The 20,000-nt window shown below is 36.2% G+C and overlaps 1 protein-coding gene across 13 annotated transcripts in view; it reads right to left on the bottom strand.

The window, feature by feature from the left end:
* FOXP2 (forkhead box P2) overlaps positions 1-20,000 on the bottom strand; it is a 189,257-nt gene that overhangs the window by 44,808 nt on the left and 124,449 nt on the right. For 2 of the 13 annotated variants that reach the window (XM_086472973.1, XM_086472988.1), the window contains exons 3-9: positions 14,996-15,133; positions 13,735-13,817; positions 12,591-12,594; positions 11,957-12,113; positions 6,370-6,376; positions 5,381-5,584; positions 3,635-3,739 (exon numbers count right to left, since the gene is read on the bottom strand). In XM_086472973.1, the coding sequence (XP_086329099.1) occupies positions 3,635-3,739; positions 5,381-5,584; positions 6,370-6,376; positions 11,957-12,113; positions 12,591-12,594; positions 13,735-13,817; positions 14,996-15,133 (698 nt within the window). Of the gene's footprint in view, positions 1-3,634; positions 3,740-5,380; positions 5,595-6,369; positions 6,377-11,956; positions 12,123-12,590; positions 12,595-13,616; positions 13,836-13,967; positions 14,019-14,995; positions 15,134-20,000 lie in introns of all 13 variants that reach the window. The other 11 variants (XM_086472902.1, XM_086472951.1, XM_086472981.1 and 8 more) reach the window with 10 other exon arrangements.

Raw genomic sequence — 20,000 nt, 5'->3', positions numbered from 1 at the left:
CTGATTATGTCAGATGCCTTAGTTTTGAGAGATGGAGGCACTGTCACCAAAAGAAACAACATTCTGACAAGTTCAAAGAAGATTCTTGAGGTCATAATTTTACAGCCACACCACCTAGTCAAAGACAAAAAAAAAAGGGACAATTCAGACTAAGTAAGAAAGAACATAATGCTGTGTATCATTATGCAGCTGAAAGAGGGGGAAAAAAAGTCACAGCAAGTTTTACACAGCATCAATGAGATTTCATTAAGTTATTTCTTTTTATGGTTTTGTTTTTGTCACCCTGACTATGATGCTTGGTCACTATTCTTTGTAGACTTTTAAACGTGCTCTCTTGCCCCAGAAATAAACACAATCTGTCAGAAAGCTGGCCTATCTTCTCTAGCATGATTTCTTTTTTCCTTGTCTCTATAGATGAAAACATTACCCGCCTTTGTACTGTAGCTTGTGTTATGTTTGCTGGCGTCTGCTGCATGCAGGTTAAAGAACACTTGTCTGCTGGCTGGAATGGTTTATTGTAAACCTTTTGGTTTAAGCCCTAAAAGTCAAATCCTTCCTACTCAAACTGACTTAGGACCATTGGAATGATGATTAATTTTGCAGACAAAATACAGTGAAGTTTTGTCGTATGTTATTGCACTCTGACATTTAAAAAAAAATCACGAAGAACTACTATTAAATACTTTGAATGATCTACTGGGTTCCTCACTGAGAGACCAGCAAAATGGTTAGCTTCTGTCAACGCCTGTTTCATGGCAAAATTCTGAATTTTCATAAGCATTTTTGGCACTCTCCTAATTGTTTCTGTGCCTGGCATTTTGTTTAAATCTTGTCATCTTCTTTCTAGTTATGCCACAACTTTTTCTGATCTGTCTTTACATTTTTAAGTTTTTCTTAAGCCAAAAGCTGTTGTTTTTACCATATAGTCAAAACTGATCCTGCGTGCATGAGCATCATTTTGTCAAGACAGAAAATTGCTCCATAAAATATAAACTGTGGGTTTGTGTCTAGAGTTGAACGATATCAAAGGAAAGATACAGGATTAAGTTTTTCTGTAAGTACGGAAATTTATTATGGAGAAGATAGGCTGTACTTTCTTGAAACCAATGCATATGTTTCCAAATACGAATCTAGTCCACAGCATACAATATACAACTTCTTTTGCTATTCAGAATTATCTCAAAAGAATTCTAAATAAGTGGAGTGCCCTGAAATTATCTTAAAAATAAAAACAATTCATACTGGATAAACAAAAATGAAGGTGAAAATGGCTTTTGTGGCTTTAAGTCAGTTATTGAAAGTTACTTGTCACTTCACCTTAAATCCTTTCCATTATTAGGAAAGTGAAGCAAAGCCAGTGTTTTCTGTCTTAATCCTCCTTCTCAGATGCTCTGCACAGTGGTGTTTTTTTTTTTTTAAATCAAGCTGCTAGGTAAACCATTTTCTGAGCACAAGTTGGAGTTCACTTCATAAACCAGGCACTCTTCAAAGTTGTCATAAGCATATTATAGAAATACACACTACTAGACTGGGGTGGTGTACCTTATTAATATTTCATTTTGGTACAATATACTTGCATTAAGTCTCTTAACACAGGTATCATATTGTTTCAAGTCACAGAACCTAAAACATCATAACAAAGATCAGACTAAGAGCAAAGCCTTGAAAACTACAGCCATTAGTCCTGTCATCCCCTATAAAGTTAATGGGTTGGAAAAACGGTCAGTCTTTGGACTAAAAGTTGATATTTAATTGAAAGAAAATGTTTTTTAATTGTAATGGGGATTTTGCATTAGTGTGAACATGAAAAGGTACTAAAGAATCTAATGCAAGGTTATGTATTGATTTCCAACTTAACAGTACAGTAAAATGAAGGAATATTTCTATTTCAAAAAAAACGTTACGTATTCAATACCATGACTTCTTATTTGTTTTAAGGGCATAGAAGACAGATTCGAATGCAAAGAAGAAATAATAAAATATTCTTGGACACTTTTTGCTGGTTTGTAGGACAAAAGCCATGACACTGCTGTAAACCCTGATTGACTCTACCAGAATTACCAAGATGTTGTATGTTGCTTTCACATTTTCTAGGGTTATTTGGTTCAGGAAGGCAAAAGCATCTGTAAACCTAGCACTACACCGCCTTAATCAAAACGGTTTTAGTGATCACGGATTATAACAAGAGACCTGACATAATGGATGTGCAAAGTCTGCCCACAGAATTAGCATCACTATAGCCTAGATGGATGGACGTATTTAGAAAACGTAGTTTTTCTTGAAATGGAGAATGCTTAAGTTAAATGAATTTCAATTCTTAGTCTTAATAATACTTAGAACACTATGTTGAATTTGGGAGATTCCATTTTCCTTTCAATACAAACTTATGTAAATCAGGTTCTTTTAAATCCCATACAGTTTTATCCAATAATAAGCCGTTAATTTGACTTTCCTCTTAATGCACTTATAAACAAAAATTTATCAGGAGTGATACCTACCTAAGATTTGCAAGTCAGGATACGTTACTTCATTTAAAACTGAAAGACAGCATGAAAGATGGAGAAAGCATTGCAAATACTTTATGAAAGTATTGCTATAATTCTATTATAAAAGTTAGTGCAATACCAGGTACTTATGGTCTGCTGCTAAGGTGCTTCTGCTATATACTCTGTAGTCTACCATTTGTAAACACATCTTTTTGATGTTTCTGCCAACATCCTGGCAACAAAGCAGTGCAATTTCAAATGAGCTAATTAACTTAATTGTTGATGAAGCATGAAACAGTTCATTCACCCTGTTAGCTGCACCATGACAACATAAGAGTCTCAGCCCCTGAAGTTACTCATCTATATAAGCCTATCTGTAGCTTTCCATTAAGATCTATTGCATGCCAAAATGAGTACCGCTCTTCTGACAAAGACCAGTCCATAATGTACATAGGTAGAAAATCAGTGCCGCTGTTGAAAACTCAAATGAACATAGAAATATAGTAGCTACTTTAAAAAAAAAAAGGAATAAAATGCAGAAACCCATCATGATTTGAAGCTGCAGGTGAAAAGCAAAAGCTGTGTCATTTATTTTCTAAATGCTCTCATTTACACAAAACCTGGCAAAACCAAATGCTGCAAGTAAAAAGTTTTGACATCAGTCCTGAAAGGTGCAAACCCACCTGTTCACAGCGGGTTTTTTTCTGTGTATCTTGTGCACATACAAGAGTAAAAGCAAAAATAAATTAGCGAGTGAGAGCTAAATGGTCACGCTTAGTCCTTTGTGCTTTTTTATTTATACTATACACATTAATTCCCACTATATACAAACTGTCAGAATTTAAAATGTGCTTTTTCATACCCCTACTATCCAATATACAATCTAAAGCATCTCTTCAAATTTTCTGAGGCTCCATTTCAGTAAAGAATAATAAGAGGATTAAACACTGTGCTATTGAAAGGCCTGCAAAAGTGTTCAACATGAAAGAAAGGATAACAATTTGACCCTCTGCAGATAGCCTTGATTATTCCATTGCTTGGAATACACAAAAAAATCTCTGACGTGATTTACAGTAAAACTTTGTCTGCCATCTTTCTCTTTCCCTTGCCTTAAACAATCCCGTACCAATGAATAAAAATCCACCTACTTTAAAAACTGTCCGAAATCTTCACAAACGCTTTCACAGCCAGGCCATTTGCAAACTCCATGACCATAGAGAGTATGGGAGGCCCCAGTCTCCTCATGTGACGAGCTGTAGCAAAAGAATAAGGCATCAGATTCATCTCAAAAGCCATAATCGTTGGAGGCTGCTAGCGCCTGTCAGGTTACGATCAGTGACAAACAGGTCAAAACAGGTCAATTTAGCTCAGAGCAGTCAGAAAAATTTAATCGTTCTATTGAATAGTTCAACTGCCAAGGCTAGATGATGTTCCAATTAGAGAAGAAATAGAGCCAAAGATGACTGTTAATAAAGGATGAAAAAATAAGATGACTGTATAATACCATATGCTAATTCTGCCATATGACCTTGGTGTAACATTTACCTATAAATAAAAAATATACTCAGAAGTGATCAATTCTGAGAAGAACTATTGAAGATGGACAGTCAGAATTTAGGAGTATTGTGAATGTTACTATAAAATATTTGAATTTTCTGCTTAAAAGTGTACAAAAATAAGCTTGTTTCCATTAATACATATTTTTGCTAACAAGCATTGCTTCCATCAGCTACGCGGCTTCATAAAAAACCCCAGCTGTATTCCGTGTCTTTTTTTGGAACCTCTGCAATAGTTTCATTAACATACAGTTATCAAAGAAATTCAGGGGATTGCCCCATGGAGGTGGGCGTCAGCTACAAATCCTGAAGCAAAGAACCATTCTCCGAGATATAATCATGAAAGTAATACTAACTAAAAGTACTAATATAAAGGCATTCAGAGAAGCATCAGTTTCAAAATATTTCAAAATAATGATGGAAAAATGTTCTCACAGTCACATGAAGAACAGAGACACTTAAATTGTAGCCTCCTATTATAAATATTAAAATAATTAAATGGAGTATTTATTTGAAAATACTATTATTTACAATTTAAGTTATGTAGATAACAAATTAAATTTCATCTTATATTGAGATCATCTACATTTGACTATGCTAATACATTTAGTAGTAAGTGCTACAGACACTATGTACTCTTGTGCATTTAATCCATTACTTGAAAATAAGGAACAGTAAATATTTGTCAATGTGTCTTAAAAATTATTTTAACTTTATCCATATGGTTGAATTACACTGTATTACACTAATGCCACTGAAAATTTGTACAAAATGTGTCAACTGTATTACTGTTGTGCATACAAAAAGGAAAATTCAGTGCTTTTCTTCACAAGAGACAAACAATGAGAACTGCTCTAATGCACTCATTTTTAAAGCATTTTTATATAGAAACTTTGTACTGACTTACAGCCTTGACAACTACGATGTATGTCCATTTTCTATGAAACCAGCAGTGTGATTCAACAGTAAGGGCCTGACTGCCAGATGTGTTAACAGAAATATCAATGAAACTATGCACCTACAACAGTGCCCACAAATCTGCATTTACACCTCTAAACCGGCACACTCTACTCTGGGATTTCTGATTTTTACAAAAACTACCATAAGTTCATGTGTTATAAAACCACAAGCAGGCAATTGTCATTGTGTCTGCAAAATTAGACATTATTATTGAAAATGATGCCCTATTGAGAAACAACTCTGAAACATCAGGTCTCCACAATCCCTTAAATAATCTGTATTAAGTTTTATTTTGTGATTGGAAATAATGTGACTTACGATGTTAAACAATAGCTTTAGGTCAAATGATAAGCATAGTTGAAATCTTGTCAGAATTACCTGTCTCGCCTTGCATTTAGGACTGAAGACTGTCCATTCACTATGGAATGATGAGTTATTGGTGGTGATGCTTTGGAAGTGGTGGAGGAGGTAGTAGAGGAGGAATTGTTAGTAGTGAGGTCTAGCCCTCCATGTTTAATGCCATTGTCTTCCATACTGTGAACTCCAGTCACTTCTTTCCATAACTGCTGAATCTCAGCAGGACTTAAGCCAGCTATAAAATGAAAGAGAGCCCCACTAATATAAGAAAATAAAGAGTTTCATATAATGAGCTCAGTGTTATTAATGGATTAATGCCAACAATAAAGCTGATGCTGTTTTTCCAGCAGTCAACATGTAGTAAATCATAAATTCACTTTTCTTCTGTCATAATGCAATCTAACTGTCTTCTCTTGTGTTATCAACAAGTCAATTAGAAATCACCAATTTTAATAACATTATACTCCTGAAAACATTGCTCAAGGATCAAAGAGTGAAAGCTACAAAGAATTTGCAACAACTTCTTGAAAAGAAAAAGAACCTCAACCCTAAATATACTTCCAGACTATATCTTTCCTGTATGCTTAATCAATTTCTTGACATGGAAACATAACTCAATGCATCCACAGTTAACTCAGGTTTTACAATTCCTCTTAAACAAACATGTAACAGAAAATAGAAAAACATGCTGCACTAAGGATACAAACATTGATACTCTCTTTAAACACTTAGCAAGAGCAGGAATAGGGGAAGAAGACTGGACAGAGAAAAATCAGAAGAAAAAAATTAAATCAATGAGATCATAACAGGTTTAATGTTTGAGCAGAATGCATCTGACTTTAATTAATGACACCCACATATTCATTAGTTCTGTTTAATTTTTACAAAGATTGTTCCATTTAAAAATATGTCTTGAGAGGCAAAACCAAAGTGACTATTTGGAAGAACAAATACAGCACAGATCTAGATACTGGTGGCCACTTAAGCTCTTTGGTACCATTCAGTGGCACCAGACAACTAGAAAGCAAACAAACCCAACTCTACATAGATGAAATTACATGTAGTGTAGACCACCAAATTCCTCCACTATTTTTTTTTTGTCCAGCCTTACTGTGGAAAACAAATCAGAGGGTTTGGCCGGAGAAAGGAGACTCTGTCTCATCAGTCTCCTGGGGTGATGGGCAGCCATACAAAATCTGAAGAGCTTCTCAAACCCCTCTGCTATATGCACAGTACTATTCTGGAGTCTAGCCACCAGATCTTTGCAGACAGGGCTTAAATTTGCTCTCTACTTCACTTGTAGCCTGAAAACTTGTAGTTTCCAGGATTCATCCTTGGTCACAAATAGCAATGTCTCATAGAACATATTCATTCTGTGTTGGGGTTGTCTGTCCTGAGTTGAGCACTTTGCACAAAGTCATGGAAATTTCCATTACAAAATACTTCTGACTGAGGTAAAGGCTCCCAAAACACAGGCAAGAGAAGAACTGTGAGCATTCTCTTATCTTGCCGCTGAACATGCAGCTAAGATAGGAAATTCAGGTTTTGAAAGATGGAAGAGTTCATCAGAAATATATATACCTTCTGTCACTGCCAGTCTTTATTAAGTTTGACATCTCTCCTTTGAAGAACACTAAATTAAACGTAAAAAAGAATGAGAAGCCCAGAGACCTTCTTGTGAAATATCTGGTTTCATGGTCAGGTCTTTTAGCCTTACATGGTTTGGGCCTGAGGTAACTTAAAATCTAATTCTGTCTTCTGTATCTCATCTCAACAAGTGAAATTAGGTAAGATATGCTTATGGTATCTAGATCTGGTGAAATGTAAAACATGCAAAATGCTGATGTTGTTGGAATCAAAATTTTGCTCTTTTTATTTTATGAATAAGCTCAAATTTGTTGTCCTTCAGAAAAGGATTAAAATCTATCTATTCATTCTAACTTTTCATTGAGGGTAGTTTTGTTTGGTAAACAAGATATAGCAGAAAGATTTAAAGATTGTTTTTCACTGTCTGGCAAATCTGTTTATTAGATAATGTTTTACTTTGAAGACACAGGAACTCAGACTACTATAATGGATTCACCAAAAAATTATGAAAAAGCACAGAAAGTTCCTTAATACTTATCAATAGCTGTCTCACCATGAAGTACACAAAGCTATTAAAAAATAGACTAATAGTGATTTACTGAAATAATAATTTCTGGGGGTAGTGTGGAAACAAATTGGTTGGAAGGTATTAATATTTTTTTAAAATTATGAAGCAGCTCATTTTTAGACTACTATTTTGTGTCCTGCTTCTCTACCACAGATACCAACACCCACTAGCAAACTCAGTTAATGACAAAGTGAAAAAGAGTTGATTAGAATGTAAGTCTTAAAACTGGAGTTCATACCATATTTGTACAGCTAAAAGCCAGGTTTTAAGGAAGCAAGCAAAGAAGCCAGGCTCTAATTTACTGCATTAGAGAGATGGGTAACGGGAATGATGGTAATACCAGTTGTAATTGTTTAATGAAGGTAAGTAATTACTGCTGTGTTCATGAGGTACGTTCCAGCAACACTGCAAATAACCCATTTTAGCATGGTAAATAATAGTTACTCGCAAATGTAATCACAAATCAAAATGAAAAGTAATGTATTCATTTAGGTGGCATGATATACACAGTACAGTATTTACTTCAAAGTCTTCCCTTCCTCCTGCTGTTGAACAAAATAAAATAATTTTGCACTGAAAAAAAAACCAAACCAAGAATAAACCCTTCTGTTTGGATAATCAGAGGGCAAACATACCATTGTGTCTTGCAGTGAGAAAATTTTCGTCGGAGATCATCAAACTTTGGGCCCTGGGGGAGCTGAGAAAGACCCGCCCCACCAGCTGGGTCAACGAGTGACCACTGGGAGCGGCTGGAGCAAGGGCTCTTCCCATGGGTAGAGGTCTCCTGGCCCTCTGGGCAACTGTTGGGCAGCCCCTTCCTCTATGTGAAGCTATGGATGGAGCTGTGTCTCCAGGCTGCCTATAGCTCACCCAGATTTTTTAAAAAATCTCATAGAAATTTCTCTTTGGGCTCAGGCTGGTTAATTTTATCACTTCTTCAGAACGCTCTGAAAGGCTGCCTTTTAGGATAAAAGGATTAAGGGCAGGCACTTAAAAAGTATAAAGTTAATAAGCGGATTTGTAATTAATTGTAAATTATGTCAATTTTGTAGTTTCTGTATCTGAAAAAGTCCAACTCTCATTTTACAAGAGACCTGTAAAATGGCTGACATATATTTTAGTCTGGATGGAAAAGCAGGGTAGTTTTAAAATTTCGTATTTTGTGGTAACCCTCAAAATACCCTCCCCACACTACATTAAATGAGAAAGGATGAGGAAGAGGATCCAGAGTGCTATAAAAATCAGGGACTATAACGAAAAGGGGAAATACTGATTTGTTATGCAGTTTACTAACACCAAGAGTTTTGGGATTCTCACTACTATCTACTCTATTTCTATGTTTTAATAAATACTTAATAAAACTACCACTTATAAAACCCATCCATGCATTTGCTTTTCATTTCCTACATGGCCTGATCAAAACTTAGGGTTTGTCTTATTTGTTTTTCTTGTTGTTGTTGTCATTTACAGCCCTTTGCATTTAGCTAGCATCAATGCAGCATTACAGGGAAGTAACTCACAGCAAGCCACTAGCTTTGGATACGGCGTAGTGAAGATCTTGTCACAACATAAACGCTAAAACACCTCTTGTATCTTATTTGCTATACCCGACCATCAAGACAACATGGTAAACATTCCTGTCCTTTAAAGGCAGAAACTATACTTGGAGCAAATAGTGTTTATATATGCAAACCTCACAGCTGTACTTGGCAGTTACGTCTTTTCATACTAACAAATGCAAACCCCATGCTCTCTTTGTCACTAATAATTTGTGGTTTACAGGCCTCTTTATGACCAGTAACTTATAAACATGATTTCCCCTGTGTTTCTCTCATAGCCATCTATGTAACTCAGCAATCTAAATGGATGTATATAAAAATATTTGTGTTACTCATATGTAAATCCATCCGCATAATATATTATACATCTTGCAGCACAGTGGAAGGAGAAAAATATCCTTTTATCACATCCAGTATTACCTTAAATAAATTCTGAAAATTTAATTGAATACTGTCACAGAAAATGTCTGTCATAAAATTTGCTAAATTTTACGAGAAAAACAAAGGAAGTTTGCTCCGTTTATGCAAACCCTAATGCAGGGACATCTATGTTAAATCTAGTAAGTGCTACTTATATTTGTACATATTGGATACATTTGGATGGATTTGGATGTGTAAATTCAAGGTTTACGAGAAAGTCACAACAGATCTGAAGCCTGTTAATCTTCGTTACATTATTATGAACTGGACTGGGTCTGTATCTTTCTATGAAAGGCACAATGTGCTGTAAGAGAAGCTCACAGAAAGAACTCCGAGCCGCTCACAATTCTGCATTTGTTTCTCTCTTTGGTTTAGTGTCTTGCTGGAAAGACTTTCCTTCTTACCCTCATCGTTCTACCTTCACCTCACCTGACATGGCATGGGTGCCCTTTCTGGAGATGCAGACAGGGTTCTCAGAGGAAGCTGTCTTATGTTTTCTAAGTTTGCACATCCACATCAGGGCTATGAAAAATAAAGGTCCTATAAATGTTGTGTGTCTAAAGGAACCCTACATACACAGTAGGTACTAGAACTAGGGGGGAAAAATGGAAGAATTAAACACTTGACTAGAATTCATTACAATTAAAAAATATCAAGGCAGAAGCAAATGAGAGATGAATTTACTTTAAAAAGAACAATCCAGATACATTTTAACTGTAAAATTTTGATTTTTTTTTATTTCTTCAGTATCGATCTTTTTTTGTCATGACTTCAGTTACATTTAATTCTTTGAGTAAAAGAAAGTTCTTAAAAAGAACTGTTTACTATTTCTCCTAAAAAAAAAAAGTATTTTAAAATATATTATTTTTTCTATGTTTTTCTACTAGAAGTGGATGAATGAGTCTTGTATTAAACTAATGAATATCAATGCAATTGGGTAGGAGTGCTGAGGGAAACCTATGGGGATTGCTTAATGCGAGAGAAAACCTGAGGAATTCCTCTTGCAACAGATGGCACAAGAGGAGGTTGCAGAAGGTAATGCTGTTTGGAGGGAGGTTGTGTTTCAATTGCTTTTTTTCCATTTTGGTCCAATGTGACTCTGTACAAAAGGAACGAGCATTACCAGTCTCATGTGTCCAAATTCATGAATCAGCTTGCCTCCCCACTGCTATTCTCAAATAATATTTACTGTGATAGCTTACTTAGGACTCTTTGTTGTTGTTGTAATTTTTATGATTTTAGAGATGCTTGTGTCATAGCTTTTCCACACAACACAATGTATGGAATTTACATACTTATTTGGAATCTCTGCTTTCCAGGGACTGAGGTTTTTAGTGGGTAAGTCTTTCTTATACCTTTTTTCCCGTCTTTTTTTTTTTTCCTTTTTTGTCTATACTGTTGTCTATATACTGTGTACTCTGCTTTTGCTCATCTAATTTCTGAAGCTTCGATTTCATAATAGTTATCTGGTGGAGGAACCAGATACATGTGTAAAGACCAATTAAAAATAATGTTACCTGTCATGAACACAGTCTAAAGAATGCTCATTGCAGGACTGGAGCGTCAGAGATCAGAGTATTGTGTAATTTTTATGACAGATATTTAGCTCACCTCTCTATGGTAACACAAACAGAAACACATACCTCACAGGTTACAGAGTCCTTAAGATGGGAAGTCTGGCCTTATGTTAAAATGTAAGCAGCATTTATCTCCAAGTTAATTTACTTTTCAAAAGTGTGTGCCCGATTTCCTTTCAACCATGAATGTACTTGTGTCAAGTAGCAGAGTTTGAGATAATTTTCAGCATTGAGAAATCTTGAGCAAAGCGACAAAGGGAAATACCTTTTTTTTTTCAGAAAGCTTTTACTGCTATTTCTCAGTCATAATTCATTACTATTGAAATCATCACCTTCAAAACTTGTTGTCATATTTAACATATATAATACAAAGGAATAGCAAAGAAAATGAATCCTAAGGTTTGTCCCTAAATTCACGTGTCAGATACTGAATATTCAAAGTGCTTTTGAATGCCAAACCCTTTATTTTCTTAGAAGAAAAAAAAAAAAAAAAGGTGAGTTTTGGAATGGCTTTAGTATCACTGTATGATATATTTTCTAGCTGTTTGCTTATACTAAATGAAATTAGAACATTTCCACTAAATCAGATTTCAGTAATTCCTCAGAGAAAAGCAATGTTGCTTAAATTGTGTTGCTATTAGAAATTGTTTTCAGCACAGGCTAATAAATACGCATCTTTTATCTAGAAAAAAGACACTCAAAAGCTCTTTTCTTCTATAAAAGTATGCAGCCAACTTTATCAGCCTCAAGAAAATTTGGTATAATGAATAATAAAGTTCTAATAATAAAGTATTTTTAACAGGAAACCGCTGAAGTTCAGATTCAAATGGAACAGTTAAAAAGTTTGTGAATTCAAAATTACTCCAGTCATATATTACTCAAATACCTTGTGGCAGAGACTGGACAGGAAGAGCAGACTGGCCAGGTGGGATGGAAATGAGTCCCTGACGCTGAAGGTTCAGCAGATGCTGCTGCTGCTGAAGTTGCTGCATCTGGAGGAGCTGCTGCTGGAAGACAAGCTGCTGGGCTGCCAACTGCTGTTGCTGCTGCTGCTACAAAGAGAAGGGGGGGAAAAAAAGCAAATGCAGTAAAAAGTAAAGTGTGCAGTAAAGGCTAGAAAGCCAAAGATGTAAAATCAACTTCTTTCCCTTTAATCTCAGTTGTTAAATAATAATGCTATTTGTAGAATACTTAGGCAGTGAAAGTGTTTGAAACTTTCTATTATATTCATTCAAGCTATTAGGTGTTAGGGACAATGGCAAGATACACTTAACGACACGCTAAAGAAAAGGGTCAAGAGAAAGTATATAACAGCCGTTTCAAACAAAAAAAAAAAAAAGAAAAGCCCAGCTCATGGCAGATGATAACAAATTTATCTATGCTAAAAATGTAACTCTTTACAGCAGCCTGTGATTCGAAGGCACTCTTGTTTTTCCAATTGACTAAGTTCGGTCTGCAGTGGCCCATGAATGTGGTCTCCGGTGATCTATTAGTAAACTGGGATGTAGCCTTCATTTCACTGGCCTGTTAGCTCGCTCTCTCTTCTTGTTGGAATATATTAAAAGGAGCATTGCATTCAAGGCAACGAAGTGCCCTATTATGGAGCAAAAGTGTAAGTTCCGATTTTGTAAGGCATTTCAAGACAAACTGGAGTCTGCAAAGACTCAGGAGGGTATGAGAAGGCAGTCACACTTCAGAGAAAGACAAGCTGCTGTGGAAGACCTTTCCTTTCTAGTTTGGGGAAAAGAGAAACTTCTGATGCGCTCACTGGAAAACAGACTGCATAATGGAGCAAGTCATGTGGATTGCCCAGAGCCTCCGGAGAAATACAGGAGCAATTTCTATTCCGTAGTTGATGGCTGTCTCAAATTCTATTCACAAATCCAAACAGAAACAAAGCCTCAGGAGGTCACAACTGCTTCCTCGACTTTTGCATAATGGGCAGCTTGAAGACAACGTCTAGGATACCTGCTGATCAATTTAACTACTTCAACATGTTTTGTTTGTGTTATGTTTATATTTGATGCAGTTTGCTGACAAGTGCAAGCTAGGCCTGAGAAACCCGCTTGTCAGGTTGATTTATGAGCACATCAAACTGTAACTTTCTACTCGCCACTCCAAACCTACAGTAGCAGTTCATTAATCAGGGGCCTGTGACTTTGAAATCTGTGCTCAATCGCTCTTTTTCAGCCATGGACTAAATTTGCATGTTCTCTGAGCTGTGCCACTGAGAAAAGTAAGGCTCCTTCCCCAACACAGATCGCCTGTGAATACAAGATAATCAGCACGGTGTCCACCACACAGCTTGTTCTTTGCACACTCAGATTCATTAGCGAACATTAGACGACAGCAGCACTAGACTGCTCAAATCCTATGTCTCAGAAAGCGGAGCAGGAGAATTATACCAGCACCGCTATTAAGCCCAGTAAAAACATAAGAACAAATCTTTGATAGCTGCATCCTTCCTACAGGAAAAAAATAAACTAGTCTTGTCTTTTTCAAGCTTCTGACAGCTCAGACTAGTATGCATCAGCAAGGGTCTTAGCTCCTACCTCTTTTGCTTGCTTTCCTGGATGCTGTTGCTGCTGCTGCTGCTGCTGTTGCTGTTGCTGCTGCTGCTGTTGTTGCTGTTGTTGCTGCTGTTGTTGCTGCTGTTGTTGTTGCTGTTGCTGCTGCTGTTGCTGCTGCTGCAAAAGCTGAAGATGTAACTGCTCTTGCTGTTTCTTGTAAAACTCTTGTAGTTGTTGCTGAATAAACCATTTTGACTTTAATAAATAAAGGCAAAAGTTTCAAGTATTATAAATCTCCTAAACTCTTCTAGATTGGCATATGGTAGCGTAGCCATTAAGAATCACCTCATAACAAAAAATGTGATTTGAAGAGGCAGATCTACATACATTTTTTTCCAAGGCGGTTCTGAAATTTTCCAATGCAGATTCCAAAATATCCTAAACAGAAGGGTATAGAAAATCTGTATTCTAAAGGGAATGCAAGAGCCAAATTAACTCCTCAAATAACTATACCCAAGTTCCTCACATGTCCTATATAACAAACCAGAAGCTGTACTCATCCACTTGCAAGAAACCTACAAGTCACTAAGGCCAAACTAAACTGTCTGTTTCTTAGGGGAAAAAGGTAATTAATCTGTCAATCTGTTTAGTGGGATGCTGGATTCACAACTGAAGGTGAATTGCCTGTAATGATTGCAGTACTGGATATTAAAGTGTTTAAACATTCAGTGATTGAGCTATGACTATGACAAACAGATGCATCATCTTCTGTATGATAATTAAGCACCCAACCAAAAAATGCACTCTGCATTCAACTGAGGTACTGATCACTTACACCATCTTTATGGCATGAATAACAAGTTCATGAATTCTTCACTTCACTGCCAGATTTTGTGCTAAGAAAACAGCAACCTCCTCCTCCTTTCTAGCCTTATCTGGGACAAATTTTTCGGATGTAAACCCAAACAAAATAAAAAAACTTTTCCCCATGATGAAACAAGCTGTTAAGTTCAAATTTCATAACCGCATACCATTTATGTGACTAAAGGGAGCACTACAGTGTTATGAATTTTAAAGCAACAATTATCTACAACTCTATTTGCACTTCCTTTGGCAAGTCTACAATTAAAATGTGCCTAAGCGCTTGAAAATTTAAATATCAATTTGTTCAGTATTTGTAATGCATCTGCCACTGCTGCTGCTGCTGTTTTTAATATAATACCTAATGTTTCAAAATCACAATTTCACACTTCGCAATTAAAACAAAAAATTTTAAGACTAAGAACTTTCATATTTATTTTCATTCTTTTTGGTGTAATGAGTGATGAAATATTACAAAATAAGACCCCTAAAATCTGGCTGACACTTGCACAAATGCCCTGTGCTAACAGTCCAAAGCAGGTAACCCACATTACCTGCTGCAACATAACTGCTTGCTGCTGCTGGAGAAGTGCTTGAAGCTGCTGTGGAGACAACACTTGCTGCTGGAGAATCTGCTGCATTTGCTGAGGGGTGATCACCTGGGGAGTCATCATGGCCACTGACACAGGCACCTGCACAGGGAAAGAAAGATATCATCGTCAAACACATTTTAGTTCGCCTGCACCACAGCTGTAAGTCTTTTTTATTCTGTACCAAAGACGGGACGTAATTCTTTATATAATATGTATCACTGCAAAGTTCCAGTTTCAGTCAGAATCTGTTATTTTAAGACCACAGTACTGTGGCACTCTATTTCCAGAGGCATCAGATTCAATCAGACTCAAGCTTTATGTTTCGCATCTCTTATGTATTCCTGCAAGAAATTTAAGCATTGGCTAGTACAAATGTGTATTTAAAAATAAATGATCACATGGCAGGGCTCTCAACACTTCATAATCAATCATCTTATCAAGTGTCATAATGTTACGAATAGAAAAATCTATTGAGACTGTTTCAAAAGATATGATTAAAACAGACAGCAAAATAAGTATCTTAAAGCAGTAAATGTTTTACACAATAAAGACACTTAGCCTAGAAAAATATTTGTGTAATACATCACTTTAGTATATGAAAACGTCTCTTGGTCAGCTAGTCTTTTAAGGAAGTCTGATTTATACAGAAATAAAAAAAATGCCACGGACATATTGCAGTATGGAGCCAGGGCCGCCACCTCAGTCACCGGGTCTCTGCAGAAACATCTTCTCAGTCACTCCTAACTGAAAACTGAAAGTTGGGAAGCCTTGTCACAAGATTATTAGTTTGTCCACTAAACCCCAAGAATGCATGTTTGCGTAGGGGCTGTTTTGGACACAGCTGCATTTTCCACTTGTTACATACTAGATGAAGTCTCTATATATGCATAAACACCCACCTACACACATGCTCTCAGGAATGTACGTGTGAGTAGGAAAGACACAGCAAATATAGGTGGTTGTATATGTAAGAGAGAAAAGTCCTTTGGAAGAGCCTGAGGTATGTGCTGAGCTGCTGCAGCAGACACACTGTGTCAAACCATTGCTCGAGCTAACCAGGACACAGTCAAACAGCTGTCAGCAGGCCAAGTTTTCCACCCATGAAAAAGCAGCCACTAGCTTGTCTAGCAAAATTCAGATATTTTTTCTGTATATAATAGCAAGGCATATAAATACTGCTTTGTGAGATGTTTGCAGGACATTCCAGTCTTCTGTAAATCAGCAAAAATAATATTATTATTAAGAAAACAAATTATGAACAAATCTGCAGAGGAAAAACTTTTCTAATATTTCTATTACTTGAATCTATCCTGAAAGACTTTCTATATATGTAACACTTAAAGGAAAAAAAGAAATACAAGTCTGCTGAAGTTCACTTTTAGAAGAAATTACTTCATCTAGTATTACACAGAATATCACTTTTCACACAATTCATCACAGCATAAATTACAGTCTTAAAACACTGACTAATTAAGAGTCTGAAAGTAAAAGTACCAGCCATTACTAAAAGGTCTGATAATCTTTTGCAAACAAGAAATGAATTTTAAGAATAAAAATTCTGAAGGTCTTACTCTAAAATACAAGTGGAAAAGACAAACCAGACTTCCACTCAGAATAAGACACTTGTGGGGAGGAATTTAATCTCAGCTATCACTGGACTCCTTCTATAGTCAACAGAACATGGAAGTCCCAAGGAAATTTTATCTGATCTGGTTTAGGCATCTATTTTAGCATGGGACTGATCCCTCTCTGAATGCACCTGTCTCTCTCCATTGAGTGTAGACTCACTTTGAGTAGACACCTAACTTTCAGATGGTTAATGTTCGTTGTTACATCTCATGACACCTAGAAGTCTTGTAGTGTTGCAAACACCACATCTCTACGCAATAATGTTTCATTCTAAGTCTACCTGGTCCTAAGGGTAGGACAAACAAGTTTTTACAAGCTCGAGATGCGTGAGAAAAGAGTAAAATTCACTGGCTGGAGTCAATGTTCAATTCCCTCTGAAGATAGTAAGAAATTCCTCTGTTTACATGAGATCTGAACTTGCCTTCTTCTAACAATTTTGCTTCAGTGATGCTATTCAACTACCACATGTCACACAGAAATGAGAAGGCAGAGAGGAAGATGGACACTCTCCCAATTAAACCATTACTGTTAACCTTTAAACCCTCCAAGAATTTTCCTAACACTTACATGCTTACTACTATAATATATAGCAAATGGTGAAGGTGTTGCACACTTGTTCCTCTACTTCTCCTCTTACCTCTACATCCTCTCTATCTTTCCTGGCACGTGTATTTTCAAACACACAAGTAAAAATTCTGATCTAAACAGAGCAAAAAGTAACTCAACTCTGTAAGCGGCACTTATTTATTCACGCTCTGGGCTGAAGACTCTAGCCGGTAAGACGAGCATTAAGACTTGTGCTGCCACAAGAATCCTCTGTTCCTCAGTCTGAAATATAGATTCCTTTTCACCAGGCATAGTTCTGCTAGCTTTTGTAGTATCTGCTCTGAATCTCCCTGACTGCGTACTTGCTCTTATATTTGGAGTCACACCTGCTTTGCAGTACACTCTAAGAGCTTTTCTTTCCAAATTTATTTTTCCAGAATTTTTCAACAGTTGCTTTGAACTGTAGAAGCTGAAGTAGAGAATCTAATACACCTGTTTTTCAGGGTGATGGATAAAAGCATGAAAAAAAATGTCAGTCAAGGTCATTAGTAAAAATACTTATTTATGTAAATAATATTGCCTTCAACATAATTTTATGTAAGGATCCCTATGTGTGTATCATACCTGATAGATCTCTTCTTTACCAGAGATAAAGGACAAGGCATTATGAACACTGCTTGAATTTTAAATTAGCAAAACATATTAAGCAAAGAGATTTCTCTAATTGTAATTAGGTAATATAAATTGGTACATTTCACAGCCTTCAGTGATATACCAGACTGCACTTTACTTCTTATTGGCATAGTGTTACTGTGCTATCTGGGTCAGAAGACTATCAGAAACCTGCTATTTATGGCCAATTATGTGCAGTAGGTATATTACTTTAGTTTGGTGTCTGCATTTTTCAAGATTTCTCATCTCATTTTACATAAATGTAGCAAAGAAGCAAACTGACACTTTTTCCATAGAAATCTCTCAATGTATCTGAAGTCAGTTCAGGTAGATGACAGTAGAGGGACCCAGTGAAAAGATATGATTGAGTAAATGATGTGGTTCATTCGAGTGGGCCACAAACTCCCAACAAATTCTTGCTCAGACCTCTCATGGAATACTGAAGAGACAAAGTGAAACACGATGTAATGACTGCAACCCATTTATTACAAGGAGTCCTCAAAGAAAAGGAACTCCTAAGTCTCTCATGGAGACGACCGGGCACAGCAACCCTACAAAGCACAATGGGTTGGACAGCCTTTGAAGAACATGTAAGTTTGTTGGCTCCAGGATCGACCCTGATGGAGGCTTCATCTTGTGAAGAGTTTCTCATGTTTCTGATGCAGGCTCTCTGCAATTTCTTTGGATTAGCTTACAAGTCCCACTAAATAAAACTATAGATACGCAAACAAACAATTTCTTAACACATCTAAACAGCATTTCAGGCAAAAAAAAACCCCTGTAAACTGCTTTATTACTACATGTGAATGTACTAATAAAAGAAGACCTACGACACAGAATGAAAACATTGATAGTGGCAAATAGATAGATGAACACAGCTGCAAAAATGAAGACAGAACTTCTCTGAAGACTAACAAATCTGTTTTTTCCCCAGATCAATTTAACAGAGAAATGGTGGAGGCTGAGCTTGTGTATTTAACACCACTCTTCTGTCACACATGAAAAATTCATCTTTACCTGAAGAAGCTTGCCAGGTAAACACTCATCTATTGTTCCTATGAACTAACTGATAACAGGAACCATATAAATTTATATTTTTTTTTATGTTACCTACAAAGATCGTATTCCTAATGGCACAAATGGAAGGTAGCATAAGTAGCCTGCACCTTCAGTAAGCTTTTGCATTTTTTAGAAGCCTTGAAAAGCTGTACACATATTTTCAATAAACATTGACCAATCTGATCAAAAACAAATACAGCCAAGGGAGACACACTGGTTTTAATCCAAGTTCCTTTTATTTTGAAAGTCAGGTATTGATAATGAAAATTACACGCAAAACTTGACCTTAGTTTTCAGTGCTTTTGAGAAGAATCACAAAATCACATATATTAGTCACCTTCAGAGCCAGTTCAAGGTATGTAGGAATCATTTCTTTGTTACAGACAGAGGAAAAAAGACACAGTAAGTAAAAAAAAGACACTTTAAGTAATTAATCCAAAGTCACATGGTATTTTAAGTGGCAGATCTGAGAACGGAACTGTTCAGTAAGACAAGTCTCTGGTTTATTGAAAGTAATGTAATTAAACATTTAATGGAGAAACTTTGCTCTGTAGGATCCTTCTTTTAAAAATAAATGGAGGTGTGAAACCACATTTACAGTGCAGGATCAGGCTCTTTAGCAGAAGCCAATTATTTTAAAAGAAGAAACTACCGCATCCCTTCTCTTCCCACTTTGCTAATGTGTAGAGCGTCTACCATAATAATAACAACCCTTTGAATCTTTCCGGTTTTGCAATATTAAAAAGAGCAAGACTGAACCGAGTGGTATTTGTAAGCTGTTCATAACAAGTGAACAAGAATACATAGTGATCCTCCTAGATGGACGATACATACTGCCCAATTTTATACAGCCTAGATAAGGCTACATGATTCTGAAGCATCTCAAAAATATACTTTATGATACAACATACTAGAATTTATCAACAGAGAAACACTAAGACACATGTAATAGGAAAGTAACACAGATGTACCCATTTTGTACGACTCCTGTTTTCTATGTTTACTGTGGAATTTAATTTATTACTACTAATCCATCTACATTTTAATTAATTTAATATAA

Source organism: Leptosomus discolor, chromosome 1 (assembly GCF_034619465.1).
Source record: "Leptosomus discolor isolate bLepDis1 chromosome 1, bLepDis1.hap2, whole genome shotgun sequence".
Taxonomy (NCBI): domain Eukaryota; kingdom Metazoa; phylum Chordata; class Aves; order Leptosomiformes; family Leptosomidae; genus Leptosomus; species Leptosomus discolor.
This window is presented reverse-complemented; position numbering and strand designations above follow the sequence as displayed.